Genomic DNA, 22,627 nt, shown 5'->3' with positions numbered 1-22,627 from the left:
TCCTTTCAAAGGGCATAGTAGATTGGTTTCTACTGTTCTGTTTAGGCACAAACATTTTCTGAAACTTCCATCAACTTTTTTCCCCTTGACTGCTGCTTTCTGTCATGTCAGAGGATGAAATTTTTGCTGCTGCAGCAGAAGTACCTGGAATACCTGGAGGATGGCAAGGTCTTGGAGGCACTTCAAGTTCTACGTTGTGAATTGACGCCACTGAAATACAATACCGAGCGCATCCATGTTCTTAGTGGGTAAGGAATCCTCATTCGTACACTTGATGAAGGACATGGTAGTTTGCAGTGATTATCTTTTAACATTCCAAGAAATAAGGGCTTGAATGTTGGTAGATTCTCAGTAACATTTTTTTCTGGGTAAACTCACTTATGGGTGTGCAAACTATTTCATCTTTGGAAGTTTTCCATGTTAGGATAGAGACAACTCAGTGGGAGAAAGGGACAAAAAATTGTATTGCCAATGAATTGGCATTTCATAATCATCTATAGCTTCTTGGTGGCGTGGATCACAGTAAGCAGTTAAGCTTCTGGAATTGGAACATATAAACATTTTCTTGTAATGAATGAATGCTAGCCATGTACTGAATACTTTGCAAAGCATGTCATATACACAATTTCAACTTATCTTCACCTCAATCCTTTAAATATATAAGTACCTCAAGGATTGGTCCTGGGCTCCTTTCTTATCCTGTGTCTACATCCTGTCTCTAGGCAAACCCACTGGGCACTAAACCTTTTGTATATTATCTATGCGCCAACAGCTCCGAGATTCACCATGTCATCTGAACTGCAGATGTGTATGTGTGGAGCCTACTCTATTTGCATGTCTTCTTGAACAGACCTAATTTGCGAAAAACAAAACTCTTGATTTCAGGGGTACTGCTCTCCCACCCCCACAGGCCTACTTCTCTTCTAGTTTTCCTCATCTGCCCATTTACTCCACCCCCAAACTTAAGAAACATCCTTCTCATTTGTCTGGTGCTTTCAAAGTGTCTTAGCTTAACTGAAAAAATTCCAAATTGGTGCATTTCTGTCCATCCCCATCGTTTCCATCCTGGTCGAGCAGCAGATTTCTCCTGGCATATGCCGTAAAGCTCCCAGCTGGTCTCACTGCCTTCACTCTTGCTGCATTCACAGTGCATATTGCACACAGCTAAAAAAATAACCCACATAAATAAAACGAGTAAATCATGTCACTCTGTTCCTCTTTGTCACATTTAAAATAAAACTCAACATTTCTGCTGAGTTTTACAGCAGCGTCCTTGATCCTTCTGGCCTTCTTTTCCCCTGGTCACTCACTACTCTTCCACGGCACTGATCAGGTTCTTTTGTACCTTCTGCCCAGGCGTGACGCTAGCTTTTTACTCTCGCCTCAGTGCTCACATCCCAGTCTTTTACATAGCTGGCTCAGACGTGTCCCGACCCACATGTCCTCTCTCCAGCCATCCAGTGTAAACTCTACCAGGCATTGTCTGCCCCTTCTCTGTTTCATTTTGTACTTGATAGCAAACGCAAAATGATGGGCAAGAGGATGAGCCCAAAGAGATACCAGGTGGGTTATGCTGATCAGGCAACTGAGCCTTAGAGGAAGTTAAGTTACCAGTTTTTGGGGGTTTTTTTGTTGCTGTTTTTAAACATTTTATTAGGGGCTCTTACAACTCTATCACAATCCATGCATATACATTCATCAATTGTATAAAGCACATCTGTACATTCTTTGCCCTCATCATTTTCTTTTCTTTTTTTTACATTTTATTAGGGGCTCATACAACTCTTATCACAATCCACACATATACATACATCAATTGTATAAAGCACATCCATACATTCTTTGCTCTAATCACTCTCAAAGCATTTGCTCTCCACTTAAGCCCTCTGCATCAGGTCCTCTTTTTTTTCCCCCTCCCTCCCCACTCCTCCCTCTCTCATGAGCCCTTGATAATCCACAGATTGTTGTTTTGTCATATCTTGCCCTATACGGAGTCTTCCCCCCCCCCTTCTCTGCCTAAGTTACCAGTTTTAAGAGATGGCTTAATAAATCAGAGTAGCAAGTTTCAATTAATGCCCAATTCAACTGATTCTAAGATCGTTGACCTCTTTCCACCACATTATTTTGAAATTGTACATTTTCTTCTGGGTAGTATATTGTACCTGATGGCTAGTCTTGTTCTGTATACCTATTTCATAACAGCGATTCTTTGTTGCTCTAATTATTAACTTGATGAACTTTTTTTCTGGTAGTAGAGAATATAATTATAGTGGATTTAAAAAAATCAATGATATTGGGGACTTATAGCTCTTCTAATAATCCATATATCATTGATAATTATAGTTTTTATTTTGAGGTAAGCTTCAGCATCAAACTTTTCCCCTGAGATTTTCCATATAAGAAAATTACTCCAAGATGACAAGTTATGAAGCTGGAAACAGAGTCCACTATTTCCTGGTCTCAGACCAGTGTCCTTCCCTTAAAAATGCTTCATATGTAATTTTTTTAAGACAGAAAAGTCATTGTAGATCACTTTTACTAATTTTTAATAAGTGGACAATTTCCCCAGTTAGTTATTGAAAGTAAATGCTATTCCCAAGCTTTTTTTTTAAATCAAATGTTCAGCATATCAAATTTTTTTCTCATTAGATTCACAGTTATGGGGTTTATTAGGGAAATAACAATTCAGCTTCAGAAATGCTCAGGTTACAGTTCGTTGATCAAGGTAACCTCTTTTTTTATCATTTTATTGGGGGCTCATACAACTCATCACAATCCATACATACATCAATTTTATAAAGCATATTTGTACATTCTTTACCCTCATCATTCTCAAAACATTTGCTCTCCATGTAAGCCCCTGGCATCAGCGCCTCATTTTACTTCCCCCCTACCCCATGAACCCTTGATAATTTATAAATTATTATTTTGTCATATCTTCCACTATCTGACTTGTCCCTTCACCCACTTTTCTGTTGTCCGTCCCCCAGGGAGGAGGTCAAATGTAGATCCCTGTAATTGGTTCCCTCTCTCTACCCCACCCTCCTCCCTCCCGGTATCGCCACTCTCACCACTGTTCCTGAAGGGACTGTCCTGGATTCCCTGTTTCTGGTTCCTGTCTGTATCGGTGTATATCCTCTGGTCTAGCCAGACTTGTAAGGTAGAGTTGGGATCACGACAGTGGGTGGGGAGGAAGTATTTAGGAGCTAGTGGAAAGTTGTATGTTTCATTGTTACTACATAGCACCCTAACTGGCTCATCTCCTCGAGACCCTTCTATAAGGGGATGTCCAGTTGCCTTCAGATGGGCTTTGGGTCCCCACTCGGCACTCCCCCTCATTCACAATGATATGATTTTTTTGTTCTTTGATGCCTGATAACTGATCCCTTCAACACCTCATAATCACACAGCCTGGTGTGTTTCTTCCATGTGGGCTTTGTTACTTCTGAGCTAGATGGCCACTTGTTTACCTTCAAGCCTTTAAAACCCCAGACGCTATATCTTTTGATAGCCATGCACCATCAGCTTTCTTCACCACATTTGCTTTGTCTTCAGCAATTGTGTTGGGAAGGTGAGCATCATGGAATGCCAGTTTAATAGAACAACGTGTTCTTTCTTGCATTGAGGGAGTACTTGAGTGGAGGCCCAAGGTCCATCTGCTACCTTAATACTAAGTATAAGGTATAATACTTAACACTATAAACATAAATATATGTACATAAATCTATTTCTCCATCCTCATATATAAATATATTTGCATATGTACTTGACTTTATTTAGACCTGTAAATGCCCTTTGATGCCTAGCTCTTTGCTGTATTTCCTTTGACTTTCCTCTTGTCCCCCTATCATGTTCAGTCTTCATTTGGGTTTCAGTAATTCTTGGTTGCATTACCGTTGGTCACGCCCTACCAGGCCTCCTAAACCCTCCTTACCACTGATTTGGATCACTTGTCTTTCCCTTGTCCTGGGTTTCTTAACACTATTTCTTTCCCCCAACTCTCCTTCTCCCATGTCCCCCGGAACTGTAGGTCCTGTTGTTTTCTCCTCCAGATTGTTCATTCAGCCTATCTTATTTAGACAGACCTACAGAGATAATAATATGCAAAAAAAACAAAACAGCAAAACCAAGCAATAAGCGAAAACAAAGCAACAAAAAGCCAATGACAAAACAAAAAATAGCACAACAACAATAAAAAATAAAAGCTTGTAGTTAGTTCAAGGACTGTTTTTTGGCCTTTAGGAGTGTTTTCCAGTCGAGTCTGATGGGGTGACATGCCCTGGCCCCAAAGTCTATTTTTGGTATCATTGCTCTGTTCCCCTTGCTGTTCTGTTGCACGCCTTTAGTGTGGTGGGATCAAATCAGGCGCATTTCCCACAATATGTCTCCACTGTTGTCCCCTGTAGGGCTTTATGGATCAGCGAGGGATGTCTTATCTCATAGTGGGGCCGGCCATATGGTCTTGTCTTCTCTGCGGATTGGCTGCTCTGAATATCGTCGTCAAGGCTTGGTGGGCCAGGATGTGCTCCACTCTCTCTTCCCCTCCATTTGCTCCCGTGTGCTCTGATCAGACATGTCCCTCTCCCTGAGCTGCAGCTTCATTGAAATAAATTCTTCTGGGGGGCGGCACAGGTGTCCATGTAGTTGGGATTGGGCTGGTCCCTCAGACCTCTCCACTGGTTTCCTACTCCATGCTGGCATGTATTCACGTCTTGGAACACTGGGTTGAAGTTTTGGTCCCTTTTTCCCTGTGGAAATATAAATAATACCCACACCCCCCTTGGGTGGGTTAGTGCCCTGTTCCCCTGTTCCCCATTTCTTTTTTATTTTTTTCCTTTTTAGTTGGCTACCACACATATCCCTGGATTTGGTCTGGCCCCTTCCATACTACCTGGTCCTTGCCCCAGGACATATCCAACTTTTATAAGGAGTTGTGAATAATTACTCAAGCTCTTTTAAGTAAATTATTTTCATCAGCTAAGGGACTACTTATGTACAAGAGATTAAGCCATTTTGTTGCTGGGTAGCTGCTAGACTGAAATGTGCCTGGTGTAGTTTGTTTGTTTGTTTATTTTTAAGGAAAAAGTGATTTCTTTGCATTCTAATTGAGTACTACCTGTGTACTAAGTAATTCACATAATTTATTTAATCCTCACTGCTCTATTTAAAATGATTTTCACGAGTGAGAAAAATGGATTTGTCTTAACCCAACTCTTAGAACAAAGAGACAAAGTACCGGAGAGTGGCTTGGCCGCTCTTCCATTTCCTTGCTTCAAGAACACCTGCACTGCTTTGCTTTAGAGCCAGTTTTCCTAAGGAGTCCCAGAACCGAATCAGGCCACCCTTCTACCTAGGAGTCTTTATTACTCTCCAACATCTGCAGATCAGAGAAGTGATGTTTCATCAATACAAAGAGTAATAAAACAAGTCGTATATTTTGAGTACCAAGTCTCAGTATGTTCCACAGGATGATTCTCCAATTATATTATTTCTTGAGTGATACTTATGATAAACTCCTGTATTGTGTTGTTTTGGTAGAGTTTAAATTTTTCGTTGAATTTGTATAAATATCTCCGGAGGATTTTTTTCAGTAATTTTTGTTTTAATACAGAGAATCACTTTAGTAGGATAATGGCTAAAGGCAGATATGGAATTAAAATGCCTAATTTCATATCTCCACTTTGCCTCTTAGCTGTTGGGCAGTTATTCAGATTCTCTTTGCCATCTTATCTTCATATATTAAATAAAAACAGAATAATGGGGCTTATCTCATAAATGATTAAGGTCAACTGTTGCAATTTATGTTGAATGATTAGAATAGAGTTTGCCACACAATGAAAGCTGGAGTAATACATGTCATTAAAAGCAGTCATATATGCTTGCTCTAATTGCTATAGTATACTTTAGTAATTATATCCAGGTGCTATGAGTTGGGTCTATTATAGAGCTTTCCCCTTGTTATGTTGTTTCTTAGTAAGAAGTGGAGTTCCAATATTTATCAGATGTATTTGTCCTGCACAAAGGGTTTGGCTGATGATCTATTTCTTTGTGCGACACAATTACAGGTATTTGATGTGTAGCCATGCAGAAGACCTACGTGCAAAAGCAGAATGGGAAGGCAAAGGAACAGCTTCCAGGTCCAAACTATTGGACAAACTTCAGAGTAAGAATCTGCATTCTCATTTTCTGTGTAAACATTGTAAGTCAGCTAGTGAAACTCATTTGCAGACACAGTTTCGCTGGGTTTTGTTTAATAGGAAAAGGGAAAGTTTGTCATGGGCTCTGAGTGTGCGTGAGAGGGCTTTGTGCTAACACAGCCACTTCCCTTTCAGATGTGTTGGGCAGTAGTGTCCTCATGAGATTTTATTTCTGCAGGGGGGAAAGTCTACAGTTAAGAAGAAGTTATATATATGTAAACTACAACTTTAAGCCACAAGTTTTAAAAATATAATTTGGGGATTTCAACAGTAAATCACCTTTTTTTGGCCAAATATATTAGATAACATCCAAACCAGAGTAGGGATTTCATTTTGCCACATCTTTATGCATTCTTGCATTCTCTGGTCAAATTCTGTCATTTTAATGGTGAACTGGAATTGGAATTCTTCAGTAAACCAGGTGGTTGGAGAGGAGTATCAGACCAGATTAGGGTGGATCAGAAAGTATCAGTTCTTCCCTGAATGTCTGTAGAATGCTTGGCAGCAGGAGCGATTTGATGGCGCCTACACTTTGAACTATTACAGCGTTTGTCATGTAGGGATTTTTTTCTTATGCTTTTAGTAATATCCAGTCTCCCTTTGGTACAGTGTTCTGTAGATCTATTTTCTTTTTTGATTTAAGAAAAGCCACACGAACACACACACACACAGTAGATCCCCTTGTGATAGCATATTGGAACTGCTGGCAAATACTCCCAAAGATCAAGTGTTATATATAAGGGACACAAAATCATTGCGAGAGAGGTATTTATGGGGAGAAGATGAGTAAATGTATCAAATAAAGAATGACGTGACTGTTTGTTTTAATTTTTTAAAATATCTTTTCTTCAAGCCTATTTACCACCATCAGTGATGCTCCCCCCGCGGCGTTTACAGACTCTTCTGCGGCAGGCTGTGGAGCTGCAAAGGGATCGGTGCCTGTACCACAATACCAAACTTGATAATAATCTAGACTCGGTATCTCTGCTTATAGATCATGTTTGTAGTAGGTAAGAGGAAAACATCTTGTACTCTGAATTAAGCAAACACTGCACAGACTCTCGGTTATCACCTTCATTTAAATAGTTTATTAACAAGTAAAAGTAAAACTGATTTTGAAAACTCAAGGGAGTGTGTGTGTGTGTGTGTGTGTGTGTGTGTGTTTGTGTGTAGTTGCCCACTTAGAGAACTGAAGCTGTCATGTCTGTTAGTGTGGTTATTTCCTTTTCTGTATTACGCACTTTTCTGAAATACTAAGAAGTGACCCTGTGAAGGAATGACAGTGATCCAAATGCATACTGTCCTTGTAAGGCTAAGGACCACTTAGTGACACTGGCTATTTCAGATGTGGTCCAAAATGTTGTCTGCTTATAAAGAATGTAGAAAAACTTTTCCCATAGTGAAAATTTTGCTTTCTATTAGAAAATGGGAAACAGACTAAAATGCTTAGAATTACAATTAGTACTTTTCCAGTTTATACATATATAATATCATTAATATATCTACTCATATACAGAATTTAGCTTGCATAAATTCAAGCTTCTGCTTTGACACTAAAGTCTTGAGTACAAATGGCCTTGCTATTGTAAAAATGATCTCCAAAATTAAAGCCAAGCTTTAATTTTTTTAATCATTTTATTGGGGGCTTATACAACTTCACAATTCATCTATTGTGTCGAGCATATTTGTACGTAACATTGCCATCATTTTCCGGACACTCACTTTTTAAATTTTTAAACATTTTATTGGGGGCTCAAACAACTCTTATCACACTCCATCCATTGTGTCAAGTACATTTGTTGCCATCATCATTCTCAAAACATTTGCTTTCTGCTTGAGCCCTTGGTATCAACTCCTCATTTTTCCCCTCCCTCCCCACCCTCCCTCCCTCACGAACCCTTGAAAATGTATAAATTATTATTTTGTTATGTCTTAAACTGTCCGGTGTCTCCCTTCACCCACTTTTCTGTTGTCTGTCGCCCAGGGTTTTATGTAGTTCCATATGATCGGTTCCCCCTTTCAACCCCACCTTCTCGTATCGCCACTGTCCCACCGGTCCTGAAGGTTTCATCTGTACTGGATTCCCTGTGCTTCCACTTCCTATCTGTACCAGTGTACATCCTCTGGTGTAGCCGGATTTGTAAGGTAGAATTGGGATCATGATAGTGGCGGGGAGGAAGCATTAAAGAACTAGAGGAAAGTTGTATATTTCATAATTGCTATACTGCACCCTGACTGGCTCATCTCCTCCCTCTCACCCTTTCATAAGGGGATGTGCAGTTGCCTACAGATGGGCTTTGGGTCTCCACTCTGCACTCCCCCTCTTTCACAGTGCTATGATTTTTTTGTTTTTTGATGCCTGATGTCATCGACACCTTGTGATCACACAGGCTGGTGTGCTTCTTCCATGTGGGCTTTGTTGCTTCTCAGCTAGGTGGTTGCTTGTTTATCTTAAAGCCTTTCAGACCACCCCAGATGCTATATCTTTTAGTAGCCGAGCACCATGAGCTTTCTTCACCACATTCGTTTATGTACACTTTTGTCTTCAGCTATTGTATCGTGTCGGGGAGGTGAGCATCCTGGAATGCCAGTTCAATAGAACAAAGTGTTCTTGCATTGAGGGAGTACTTGAGTGGAGGTCCAATGTCCATTTGCTACCGTAATACTAAACCTATAAATATATGCACATAGATCTATTTCCCCATCATATATAAATATATTTACATATGTACATGCCTTTATTTAGACCTCTATAAATGCCCTTTGCCTCCTAGTTCTTTCCTCTATTTCCTTTTACTTTCTTTTTGTCCCACTATCATGGTCAGCCTTCATTTGGGTTTCTGTAATTTCTCTTGGTTACATTGCCCTTGATTAAGCCCTACCAGGCCTATACCTTCCTCGCCACTGATTTGGATCACTTGTTGTTCCCTTGTTCCTGGGTTTGTTAACACCACTTCCTTTTCTCCGCCTAGCCCTCTCCCATGTGCCCCAGAACCATCAGTTCCGTTGTTTTCTCCTCCAAATTTCTTATCCCACCTATCTTATATAGATACAATTGCAGAAATAGTAATAGCACAAAAACAAGACAGAAAAACAAAACAAGAACCAAAAAAAAATGGCAAAAAAAAAAAGGAAAGGCCTGTAAATAGTTAAGGTTCTGTTGTTGACCTTTAGTAGTGTTTTCCAGTGGAATCTGATGGGGTGCCACGCCCTGGCCCCAGAGTCTATTTTAGGTGCTCCTCTTGCTGTTCTGTTGCACACCCTTAGTGTTTTGCCTCAGTGTGGTGGGGTCAGATTGAGCACAATTCCCGCATTCCCCCATCGCGCTATGAGTCATTGAAGGACGCAGGGCTCATAGTGGGGCCAGCACTTTGGGAGTCTCGGTGCTTTGGCTGCTCTGAGCAGGAATATCATCTTCAGGACTTGGTGGACCTGAATGTGTTCCACTCTCTCTTCTTCCCCCTTCATTTGCTCCCGTGTGCTCTGATGGCTGCAGCTTCAGTGCTGTCCTCTGAAGTGACTTCTTCTGTGGGGAGGGACACCTGTCCACATCTTTGGAATTGTGGCCAGCACCTCAAACCTCTCTACTGGTACCTTGCTCCGATCTTTAATTTTTAAGGTACTGGAAAACAGATTTTGAAATCGTTCAAACTCCAGGAAGGAAATGATTTGGATCTGATGAGCTAAACTCAAAGAGGAACAGCTGCAGTAGACATACTTAATTTCTTTTACCAGAGATCATTGAAGAACTAATGAAAACATGAATAGGAAGTACAAAATATGTAAATGTGAGGACTTTGCAGAAATGAAGAACTTCTGAGGAACTGTAAAAACCAGCTATATATGCATGGACATTTACACTATGCTTTAAAATTCTTAAGTGTGCATAAGTCAAGGGATAGAGTTGAGTTCTCAACTCATCCTTCCCAATTGCAAACAGAAGAAGAAACGAATGCTAGTAGTTGTTTAGACTTATCTGGCTTTAAATGATCTGAGTGATTATGGTTTAGTGAAAATTTTCCACGTTCAAAATTAGTCCCTTCCAAACAAAAAAAAAATAGCCCCTTCCTTGTCCTCTTTTCCCATGTTTGACCTCTTGATCTTTCACTCCTTTTGTTCTTGAACACTGTCCCTACCCCTTGCTTGTGAGGTTTTTAATCTTAATGCTTAAATTGAATAGAGGTAGAAATAAAAGGTTAAAACCCATATCTTAAAAGACCCCTAAAGAAAGTTTGAAAACAATGTTAACATTAAGTTAGTTGTGAGCCCAAAATTGTTGTTTATAAATTTATTGTTGACAGAACGCTGGAAGGTGATAATGAAACATTAAGTATGGTTTAAGAGCTATTAGTAGGTAAATGAGGTTGCCTTCCTCCTTGGAAATCTTAGGGATTATAACCTACATATTTTTCTCAATGCTCTAACTTCTATACTAGTACCTATGAAACTAAAAGATGGAAAATCCGTCATCCAACTTTTTTCCACTTTTCTGAATGAGGACAGGCTCCTTTCAACAGAATGTGTAGGAAAGCATTCTGAAGTTTCACCTAGGTGTGAAAGAGTGCTTTTTCTTCAGAAATAACCATTGATTGGGAAGTCTTCTCTAATCTTTTTTAAAAAGCCAAACTTGACTCTGCACCTTCCTCAGTCCCAATCTGTTTGCCCTTCGTTTTGGAGTCCACTTGACCTAATTGCCTACTGAGCATGCATAATCCCTGGGGAGGTCCTTGTCTCGCCCCTTTCTTCTAGCTTATCATGGTGGGGTTTGTGCAGGTAACGCCGCTCCTGGCCAATGGTGGTGTGAGAAGCAGCTTCTTGATTAAACTACTAGAGTATCCAGCCTATGTTTGTTTGGCTTTTTGTTTGTTTTTTAAACAACATTTGACTACTCTGGCTTCAACTTACTTTCTTTGACTTCTAAAGTAGTCCTGATGTTTGGTTCCATTCTTGCCCATTCCTTACTTTCCTTTTTGCTTGTCACTTAATACAGTGCTCCTCACCCTTCCTAGTCCACGGCCCTTTCACACAGTTCCTGATGTTGTGCTGACCCCCCAGCCATAACTGTAATGTTGCTATTGTTATGAATCGGGCGACCCCTGAACCTGCTGCTTTAATATGTATTTCAGAGTGAAGGTTTGTTCCCTAATCATACTCCTCCTCCTTAGGCTTTATGCTCTCTTGGTTATTAAGATTTAAGTGTGGACGAGAGCTGTAGGATTTATTTCCCAAGTTGGAACAGCGTGGATGTTGCTCAAGTACTGTACACTTAGCACAGTCACAGTACAGCCTCTCATCAATCACTGCAAACTGCTTCTCTAACTGTTGTCCCAGTTACAGTGACAGTCTACCCTCCAACCTTGTTCCCTAGTCAGAAAACGAATGATCAGTCTTGGCTTGGTATCTTGCTGGGACACAGATTTAACGACACTAGGAAGGGAGCTAATCAGACACAAGTCATAAACATTCTCTTTTTTTAAGCAAGGATTTTATTGTGATATATATGATACGTGATGGTTTAGATTTTAACAGATTGAAAGTAAACCACAGTACTACATATTTCAATATATAAGTTACATAATTACTTCTGAGGAAATCGTTTGTTATCCGTTCAATTTACCTATTTCATACCTGCTGCCTAGTACTGCTTTTTTTTTTTTTTAACATTTTTTGGGGGCTCATACAACTCTTATCACAATCCATACATTCATCAGTTGTGTAAAGGACATTTGTACATTCGTTACCCTCATAATTCTCAAAACATTTACTCTCCACTTAAGCCCCTGGCATCAGCTCCTCATTTTTACCCCTTTCCTCCCCGCTCCGACCTCCCTCATGAACCCTTGATAATTTATAAATTATTTTTTCATGTCTTAAACACTGTTCAACCTCTCTCTTCCCTCACTTTTCTGTTCATTCCCAAGGGAGGAGTTTATACATAGATCCCTGTAATTGGTTTCCCCTTTCTACCCCACCCTCCCACCACCCTTCCCGTATCCTCTGGTCCTGAAGGGATCATCTGCCCAGGATTCCCTGTGTTTCCAGTTGCTATCTGTACCAATGTACATCCTCTGGTCTTCTAGCCAGATTTGTAAGGTACAGTTGGGATCATGATAGTGGGACTGGGGGGCGGGGGTGAGGGGGAAGCATTTATGAACTAGAGGAAAGTTGTATATTTCATCGTTGCTACACTGCACCTTGACTGGCTGTCTCCTCCTCGCGGTCATAGACATTCTTGAGAATGAATTTTGCCTTTCACTGCTGGGAACGAGAACCTGATCTGACTTAATTGCTAGTATTCTGTACTCATCTTAGGGTCTTTGTGGTTCAGGACCAAGTTGATGCCAGTGAATTTGGTATTAAGTTCATTCTTTACTCGGAGGTCTTCGGAAAATTCACTCTTTTTTTCATTATACATGCTTTTGCTTTTAGACATCATATTTTAGCATTGAACCAGAAGACCATTTTTAGACATTTGATTTTAGCACTTAACTCATATTCAGGTACTTACAGCTTTTTTTTTTTTTTACATTTTATTAGGGGCTCATACAACTCTTACCACAATCCACACATGTACATACATCAATTGTATAAAGCACATCCGTACATTCTTTGCCCTAATCATTTTCAAAGCATTTGCTCTCCACTTAAGCCCTTTGTATCAGGTCCTCTTTTTTTCCCCCACTCCCTCCCCGCTCCGACCTCCCTCATGAGCCCTTGATAATTTATAGATTGTTATTTTGTCATATCTTGCCCTATATGGAGTCTCCCCCCCCCCCCCTTCTCTGCCGTCCGTCTCCCAGGGAGAAGGTCACATGTGGATCCTTGTAATCGGTTCCCCCTTTCCAACCCACTCACCCTCCACTCTCCCAGTATCGCCCCTCACACCCCTGGTCCTGAAGGTATCGTCTACCCTGGATTCCCTGTGCCTCCAGCTCCCATATGCACCAGTGTACAACCTCTGCCCTATGCAGTCCTGCAAGGCAGAATTCGGATCATGGTAGTTGTGGGGAGGAAGCGTCCAGGATCTGAGGGAAAGCTGTGTTCTTCATCGGTACTACCTCGCATCCTGACTGACCCATCTCCTCTCCTAAACCCCTCTATGAGGGGATCTCCAGGGGCCGACACTTGGGCCTTGGGTCTCCACTCTGCACTTCCCCCTTCATTCAGTATAGTATTCTTTTTTGGTTTTGCATGATGCCTTATACCTGGTCCCTTTGGCACCTTGTGATCGCACAGGCTCGTGTGCTTCTTCCATGTGGGCGTTGTTGCTTCTGAGCTAGATGGCCGCTTGTTCACCTTCACAGCTTATTCTTTTTGGTGACTAGAGAATTAGCTAAGGTTAAGTGAACTCTGGGTATTAAAAAAGGAGGTAGATCGCTGTTGAAGCTCTCTTACTAGATGGAATACAGTATGTATTTTTCACAGATAGGATGTACATATTTTTGGTTGGATTTTACCAATAAGTAATTTTATGTTACTTAAAATAATTTTGTTGGTGTTATGTTTTTTTACCAGCAACAGTGGAAAGATGTGTCCAGGTAGCTTTTCTAAGTATCTGTTTCTTTTACTTGTAGTTTAAAAAAATCCATTTTATAAAAATGCTACCTTTCATTCAATTTAACTGGGAAACATACTTATCTGTGTTTTTTTAACACCGTTATTTTACATTTGAAAGTGAAAGCATAAGTATATAAACTGTCATTTGTATGAATGTAAAAGTAGGCTTTTTAATAAGTCAACTATTCATCTTTTAAAAATTATGTAATAAAGATAATGACAATTTAAATGTGACTGTAGTGATAGTCAAATACAACTGGTAAGGGATAGACGAGATCAGTGGTTTTCAACTTGTGGGTCACGACCCCTTGGGGGGGGGGTTAAGCAACCCTTTCACGGGTGTTGCCCAATTCATAGCAATAGTAAAATGACAGTTATGAAGTAGCAACGAAAATTTTATGCTTGGGGGTCACCACAACACAAACTATATCAAAGGGTGGTGGCATTAGGAAGGTTGAGAGCCACTGGTCTAGATAATTTGTATCCTTGAATCTGTCCTTCCTTGAGGACATTTTGTTACTTTAATTTTAAATAGTTTTTCATTAATGATTATCTTTAGCCATTTAAAATAGTATGTATTTTGTGCCTAAATACAAAGCCTTTCTCAATGAGAAAATGGCATCTCTATTGATTGTTACAATCTGCAGTAAAAGAAAAACTATTTCTGCTGTTAAAATTATTGATAAGAATTTTGTGATTTAAAAAAAAAAACCCTTGGAAAGAATTGTCCTGGAGTCAGATAAAGATTCAGATGCCAGTTGAATCACTTAGTAGTTTTTTCAAATCCTTTTATTGGGGGCTTGTACAACTCTTACCACAATCCATACATTCATCCATTGTGTTAGACACATTTGTACGTTTGTTGCCCTCATCATTCTCAAAACATTTGCTTTCTACTTGAGCCCTTGATATCAGCTCCTCATTTCCCCCTCTCCCTCCCTGTTCCCTCCATCCCTCATGACCCCTTGATAATTTATAAATTATTAGTATTTTGTCTCACTTAGCAGTTCTATGACACATTATTTGCTACTTGTTTGCTGATATTTTCCTCATCTGAAAACGGGGATGATAGGACTTTACAAGGTCATTTAGAAAATAGGAACTTTTGTTGTGACTTTTGTATTCGAACCCACAGCCATCCTCCAGCAGAAAGCTGAGCAGTCTGAGCCCATCCAGATTGACAGCCTATAAGAACCTCCATGAAGCAGTTCCACTCTGCTCTTACAGTCTGGCAATGAGTTGGAATCAACTTGACAGCAATGAGTTTAAACTTTTGTGTTTTATTTTGTGATGTGTAAAAGCATCAAGCGTGGTATTTGGCACATAATAAGTGTTTCGTAAATGCCATCTAGTAATCATTGAGTTCAGTTCAGATGTAGAATAATAGCTCAATATTAAAGCAACACTTAGTGTAACAATCAGAAAGTTTAAAGCCATTTCCAATTGGCCAACTGCTCAGCTAGGTTGCCATATGTACCAGATAAAGAATGCTAATTAATTTAATTACACATTACTTTTTCAGGATGATGAGTTGGCAATATATTTTTCAATTATAAGTTGTCTAGGTAAGAATAAGGAAGACTGCTTTTCAAGCCAAGCTTAAGTATTTCTTCATTAATGTGTCTTTGTGTTTTTAATTTATTTTTTTAAATCATTTTATTGGGGGCTCTTAAAGCTGTTTTAACAGTCCATTCTTCAATTGTGTCAATCACGTTTGTCCATATGTTGCCACCATCATTTTCAAAACCTTTTCTTTCTACTTGAGCCTTTGGTACCAGCCCCTTTTTCCTTCCCCCACCCTCCCACCCTAATGACCCCTTGATAAATTATAAATTATTTTCATATCTTATACCATTTGCTGTCTCCATCTACATTTCTGTTTGTCTTTTCCATTGATGTTTAAATGACTTTTTGTTTAATAAACTGGAGAATAATATCTAACTTACTAGAGAGCTATGTTCTCTAATACAGTATCTGCTAGCCACGTGGAATTTTAATGCTAATATAAAATTAATTCATATTCAATTAAAAAGTCCCTCAGGCACACTAGCCCCATGTTGCTGATGTCTGTACCCCATAGGCCTGCACCGATATATGAATAAACATGCTCACCAGCACAGAAAGTCCATTGTGCAGCGCTGGTGTAGCAATTAGAAAAGGATACAATGAATATAAAAAGTTAAGATTGGTCATCCTTAAAAAATCCTTAAAATAGTTTTCCTGCATAACGTATAAAGTGAGTAATCATAGAATTGTCTGTCCTTATCACAACTGCCACGACACTAGGTACATTGCAGACTTGGTCTACAAATGCGCTCTATATTGTCTTAAACTGGTATAAAGAACTTTATAAGGCATTGTCTTTATTTTATCCTTGGAATAACTCAGATTTTTGATAATTCTTAGCAAAACTAAAGAGGTGAAATCATTTCCCCAGAATTACAGCTATAAGTAGCTGAGCAAGGATTTGAACTGAAGTCTGTCAGCATTTATCTCTCTCCCATTTGTAGGTTTTACAGCCCCTGCCTTAAATGGGGCTGCTCTGGGCTCCCTCTGGAATGATACTGGGAATCGCCATTTAGCTGTCTATTCAATTCTAAGAATTTTTAGATGTCTTTCTAATTCTTATAAAGGACCCTGTTATCTAGATATTAACCTCCTTGTGTAGATGGGAACTAAAGTTCAGTGGAATTAGAGCACTTCACAAAGATAATTAAAACTTTTTGACTGCTTGGTGTTTATTTAAAGTCTTGGTTGTCTATAGCTATCTTTTTGTTATATAAAGTTGCAAGTTTAACTGGATTTTATGTAAATGAGATGTTAACATTATTTCTTCTAAAGCAACCTGAAAGTCAGTTTATATAGATAAATATGCAGGGTTGACTTTTCGTTTTTATTTATCTGCAGTTGTTTTTTAATTCTAATCTTCAGAAGAAACTTCATATCAGTTGTTGAGTCGTTTTCACTGTTACTCTTTTGTTTTGAAAGAATAGTTACTTGTGGACTTTTTTGCTGCAGGAGGCAGTTTCCGTGTTACACTCAGCAGATCCTTACGGAGCATTGCAATGAGGTGTGGTTTTGTAGATTCTCTAATGATGGCACTAAACTAGCAACAGGATCAAAAGATACAACAGTTATCATATGGCAAGTCGATCCGGTATGTACTCCAATATAAGTATTGAGGCTGCAAAAAAGTAATTTTGAATCTAATTCTTTAGTAGGGAAGAATGTATTTATATGTACCTACTGTTAATTTTTTAAGTACACACAGTATTCCAAATGCATTGTTTTTAATCATATTTGTCCCATCTTACTTGATCCTAGATTATTTAAATATGTATACTAATATTTAAATTATCGAATGCTTGTGATTCTGCTCAATCTATGTATTCATTATTTTCTGAATAATTCTGTAAGATAATTTCAAATGAGGAAACCTGGGATACCAGAAAGATGCCGAGGCTCTCCCAGTTTGTAAGTGGCAGTTAGAACTCAAATCCAGAATATTTTGACTCCTAGGCCATTGACCTGGACCATCTACTCATTTGTATTTTTATTAATACATGATTTACAAGGTTTATCCAAAGTCCCTTCCTTCTGTTGCAGGTTAGAGCCAAATCAGACTGTTTTGTTATCTGTCTGTCCTTCATTGACTTGTATAATGTGTGCAAGTGCACCTCTCGGTTTTTCCCCAGTGAGATACATGAAGAGTACTGTGTTCTAGTCCTGAAGTTCTCAGTGGTCTGAGAATCAGACTATCTCTATTCCTGTGACCAGGGGACCCACAGATGTGTGGAAATCAGTATTTCCTATTTTTTCGGCTAACTGGCCATTTGTTGGAGCAATGCAAGATGTACATGATTCCAGACAAGTTAGCGATGGTTTAGGCATTGTTCACCGAAAACCGTGGCGTAAGTAAACATTCTTAAATTGAGACCTAAGGTCCATTATCGCAGGGGAAAAGTAGTGTAGGGAGGCCCACACGCATCTTTTGAGCGATCTATCAAATAAATAACCCCCTTCTCAGAGTGATATTTTTAAATGCAGAACATGAGGAACCCACCCATATAGTATATATTAAAGGCTAATGAAGCCCATTGGACTGAAATGTAATTATTAAGCTACTAGTAAAACAATTATAGCGGAGTAATACGTTATTTCTTTAGCGTCGCATTGAAAATGGAGCCTGTGCTCGGTCAAGTGGCAGGGTAGGAACAAGAGGAAGGCCTTCAGCAAAGTGGATGGACACGGCTGCATCGATGGGCTCCAGCCTAGGGACAGATGGGAGGCTAGCACAGGGCCAGGCCGTGTCTCCTTCCTTCTGTGTGCACGCAGGAAGCTCCATCGATCAGCACTGACTCCACAACGACGGGATTGGGACCTAATGATGAGTATAAGTAATATTTCGAAATACTTGCGACTCTAATATGTTAAAATATTTGAGATTTCTCTTGGTAACAATTACAGATGCCACAACTTCTGTGGCGAATTACCTACATTTGAGATGGAAGGAAATGCCTGTCTTTCCTATTTAAGTTCATGGACCACCAAGTCTACTCAGAGACCGGACCGCTGTTGAAAACTCCTGCTAAAAATGGTTCTCAACCTGTGCGTTGAGACCCTTTGGGAGTTGAACGACCGGTTCACGGGGGTCCCTCGATTCATAGCAGTAGCAACAAGACAGTGATGAAGTAGCAACAAAAATAATTTTATGGTTGGGGTCACCACCACATGAGGATCTGTATTAAAGGTTCACGGCATTAGGAAAGGTGAGAACCATTGTGCTAAAGGAATGTACAGTTTAGAAAGGGAAGTAAAACGCAATTTTAAAAAAATCAGCCCCTTGCTAGATAAATCTGTCGCTATGCACAAAGGAGCCTCCCCGGTGGGAGTGCCTTGTTGAAGAGGTAGCATGTGGGCTTTGCCAGACAAGTGGAGATGGGAAAGTGGTGGCAGCTGGGGGTGCACTTACGTTTCTCTTTTCTCCAGAGTAAGAGAATAGGTTGAGTTGAGGGCAAAGAGTGGGAAATAAGATTTGGCAAAAAAAGTTTTGTTTCAAATCATGGCCTTTGAATACTATTCTAAGGAATTTTTATTTCATTCCGCATTCATTTGCAACACATTGAACTGAAAAGAAAAGCAATAGTTCCAGAACAGCTGTACAAAGTGTTTCTGGCAGCAGTGGAAGCATCCCTTCATTTAACAATGTGTACTGAGCACCTGCTGCGTGCCAGGCCTTCACGTCAGGGAAGGAGGAGGGGTTCCACAGGGTCATTATGTCATCATGGGGTGAGGGATGCTGCAGGGGTTCAGAGACAGATCCACCTGGAAGCAGCCGGCTGAGGAAAGCGGGGAGGGCTTGCAAAAAACTACTTAGACAAAACTGGCTAGGAATGGCCCTTTTTTATTTATGTTAGGAATGGCTCTTTTATGAAAGAAAACATGACTTTGCATTAGTGGGCCTGGAGGAACATTTTGCTCAACCCACTGATGAGGTGATAGAAGTAACAGCAGTTACTTGTATGCTTTGTGAAAGAGTTTCGATGTTGACGCTAGTGTTTCCCAGAGTAGCTTTTCAGAACACTGGGTGTGCAGAATGTTCATAGGTATTATATGTACAGGTGTTTGTGAGCAGATTAGCTTTGGAGATGCTACAATATAGGGGATTTTTAAGGTCATGACTGTAAACATCTGTGTTTCAGTGAGTTCCGGGGGACTGTTTTGATTCTACTGGTGTGACGGCATTTGTTATGTCAATAAAAATCAAGAAATGTAACTCTGCTCTTTTCAAACGCATGGTTTTTATGTGTGCATTTTAAAATGAAAAAGGATACACAGAAACCCAAGACTGAGTTGGTCATGCTAGTTTAGTGCTTAGTTTCCTGTAAGTTTTTCATGAATTGACAATGAGGGGGTACCCCCAAAACAGAATTTTTTCCAAAGTAATTTTTTTTCAAAGTACTCTTCATTACACTTTATACATTTGTCAAATCTGCAGTTTCATTCTTAGAAACACTTTTCAAACTCCTCTGTTTGGATGGCTGACAGCACCTCCCTCGGTTTGGTTTTTTTTTTTTTTTTCCATCTCCCCTACATGGTCAAATCGCTGCCCTTTCATGTCCCTCTGCATTAGTAGAAACAAAAAGAAGTCACCTGGAGCAAAGTCAGGTGTGTGGGGCAAGAGACGCATGCTGTATTTTGCCCAAAACTGGTGTACTGAGATGGCTGCATGAGCAGGTTCAGTGTTGTGACGGCAAAACCATTCCCATCAGCCACATCAGGTCTTTCTGTCACCCATTGCAACAATCTTTTCAGAACCTCTAAATAGAAAGCTTGATTAATAGTTTGACCTGGTGAAAGAAACTGTAAGTGCTCTAACAAGTCGACATTTTTTGTCTGGGAAGTTGATGGACGTCCAGAATGAGATTTGTCATCAATCGACATTTCACCCTTTTTGAAATGAGAAAACCACTTCTACACTTGAGTTTTTCCCACAACACTGTCCTTGTCAGTTGTGTTCAACACCACAGCAGTTTCTGCAGCACTTTTCCTGAGCAGGAAACAATTTCACAGCCACACACTGTTTTCTTAAATTGACCATCACAAAAAGGTAGGTTTGAGTAAAACTGCTTCTATGAAAAACGCACTGGCCAGAGAGAATCTTCCCAGGCAACACCCCTGGGTGCACAAGCTCCGAGCAAGTTGCTTGATGTTCACTTAGCGGGAACAATGCATACTGTGAAAGCTCAGCTCCACCTGGTGCACCTCCAGGATTTTGGGGTGGTACTCATCTCAGCAACCTTCAGACTAAGCAGGCTTCTCCATGGTATTTCATGGAGTTGAAAACAGCTTAGCTGGTTAGTATACTGTTTGCAACTGAATGGACAGTATTGGTACCATGTGTTCCACTTTTTACTTATAAGGCTATATTTTGTCAATAGGTGATTGGTTTTTGAGTTGCATGCTTAAGGAATCTTGTCATCAATTTGGATGCAAATCTCAGTGGGGATCCGGAGTTGCGCTATGAATGAAAGTTTGGCGCTGAAAGAACTTAGTAGTCAGACTTTAATTACGCAAGCCACTGCGCCCATTATGACAAGTGTGGATCAGACAGAAACGCCCTCTGCCCTGTTCCGTTTGATCTCAGCAGTAGAGATTGGGACTAGAAATTATCTGAATGCCTGGACTTAGAAAACAAACTGCAATGAGCCAATCCATTTCTATAGGGAAAGAGTCCCAGCATGGTTAGATTAGACTGGCTCCGGTTGTGTATGTCCCCCAGACTCACACCTGGACAGAGTAAATCTTTACACCTGAGTCTACAACTGAAGTCGTTATTTCTTCCCATCTCCAGCCAAATTCCTACTTCTGTTCCCCATCCATATCCATTAAACCAGAAATCTGGAGGTGGCTTTTGAACATTTCCTGTCACATTCTGCATGTTAGTTTCATTTCCCTGACCCCTCCACCCTGGCCATTGTAGCTTAGAGCCTTGTTTCTTTCAGAACTGTTCCTATTGCATTGACTCGTGTATGTTTATTATGCTGAGTTTTGTACATCCTATCTCCTGGTAAATTCCTTCTCTTAAATATTGTGATATATATTCATCATGCTTAAACATTTAAGCAGCTGTTCACTCACGGTGTAAAAATTTAGCCCCTAAGCCTGAAGTAACTGTACATTTTCTCATTCTTGTCACTTAGCACTTCCACATTTGCATCCTATGGTGTAGTATCCATGGCTCTCAGAGTATGGCTGATTCCGGCAACTCAGACTCAAATCCTGACATGCACTATAACAAGGGGGTGTGTGACTGCTAATGGATGTGGAATTTTTGTCTGTATATATGGGTTCCGGTGAAGACGTTTTAAATTATATACTATTAATATACTAATCATAAAATTATATACTTTACATTCATTATAAATATTGTACATAAGTCATATTTTAAAATTTGTTTATGAAGAGATTGCTTTGGGATACCCATCTGGTTTTAGCTCTGAAAAGTTCCTAAGGATAAATTCTGCATGTCATTTTTATATTTCCTCCTGGCATACTCTGTGTTCTCTGTAAAAGATGATTTACAACTGCTGCAGCTGGAGTGAGTCTTACGAAGCAAGCTGTTAGAAGTTACATTGTGGCGAAATTAATGTGAAAGGTTCAGGCTCAGTTATATGAACTAAAAATATGAACTGTATTTTAAGCCTTTTGTGCTTGGAAACAGTGACTGAGGGATGAGAGAGTCAACTGAGTGAACTGTTAATTTCTCTCCTAGGATACACACCTGCTAAAACTGCTGAAAACATTAGAAGGCCATGCGTATGGGGTTTCTTACATTGCATGGAGTCCAGATGACAACTATCTTGTCGCTTGTGGCCCAGATGACTGCTCTGAACTTTGGCTTTGGAATGTACAAGTGAGCAAGTTTCATCTTTGAATTTGCCTTTAAGAAAGCACTTAAATCACCATACATTTGCCCTGGTTGCGCAGTTGAGTAAGCTAAGTTACAATGCTGTAGCTCTTCTAAGAGAATTACTCAAATGACTCGCAAGTGTTCAGGCTTATGCTTTTCATGTCATGCTGAATGTAATAGAAGTTGTTGAAAGACCAATGTCAGTATTTTGGGGCACATCTGACTTTGGACTCTGGAATTTATTTGCTCTTTACTGTGATACTCCAAAGAAAGGATTGCGGTTGTGTGTGGGTGTGCCTGTCAGATGAGAAAGTATTGTATCATATCAAATGGTCCAGTGTAACGGCAGCTGCTGTTGTTTATACGTAAAAGTTTATTCTGAACTAGTTTGGTAAATCCATGTGATATATTTTGAGTATTTATTGGGTGGGGGCTTTATTTTTGCTAATTGAAAACCTGA

The 22,627-nt window shown here is 39.9% G+C and overlaps 1 protein-coding gene across 4 annotated transcripts in view; it reads left to right on the top strand.

The window, feature by feature from the left end:
- The window catches only part of WDR26 (WD repeat domain 26), a 44,832-nt gene that overhangs the window by 8,152 nt on the left and 14,053 nt on the right, over positions 1-22,627 (top strand). For 2 of the 4 annotated variants that reach the window (XM_075530738.1, XM_075530731.1), the window contains exons 4-8: positions 46-248; positions 6,066-6,163; positions 7,051-7,207; positions 16,773-16,911; positions 22,030-22,170. In XM_075530738.1, coding sequence (XP_075386853.1) covers positions 46-248; positions 6,066-6,163; positions 7,051-7,207; positions 16,773-16,911; positions 22,030-22,170 — 738 coding nt within the window. The remainder of the gene's footprint in view (positions 1-45; positions 249-6,065; positions 6,164-7,050; positions 7,208-16,772; positions 16,912-22,029; positions 22,171-22,627) is intronic. The other 2 variants (XM_075530745.1, XM_075530751.1) reach the window with 1 other exon arrangement.

The sequence above is a fragment of the Tenrec ecaudatus genome, chromosome 1, assembly GCF_050624435.1.
Source record: "Tenrec ecaudatus isolate mTenEca1 chromosome 1, mTenEca1.hap1, whole genome shotgun sequence".
Classification (NCBI taxonomy): domain Eukaryota; kingdom Metazoa; phylum Chordata; class Mammalia; order Afrosoricida; family Tenrecidae; genus Tenrec; species Tenrec ecaudatus.
Note: the sequence above shows the minus strand (reverse complement) of the source record. Positions and strands in the feature narration are given on the sequence as shown.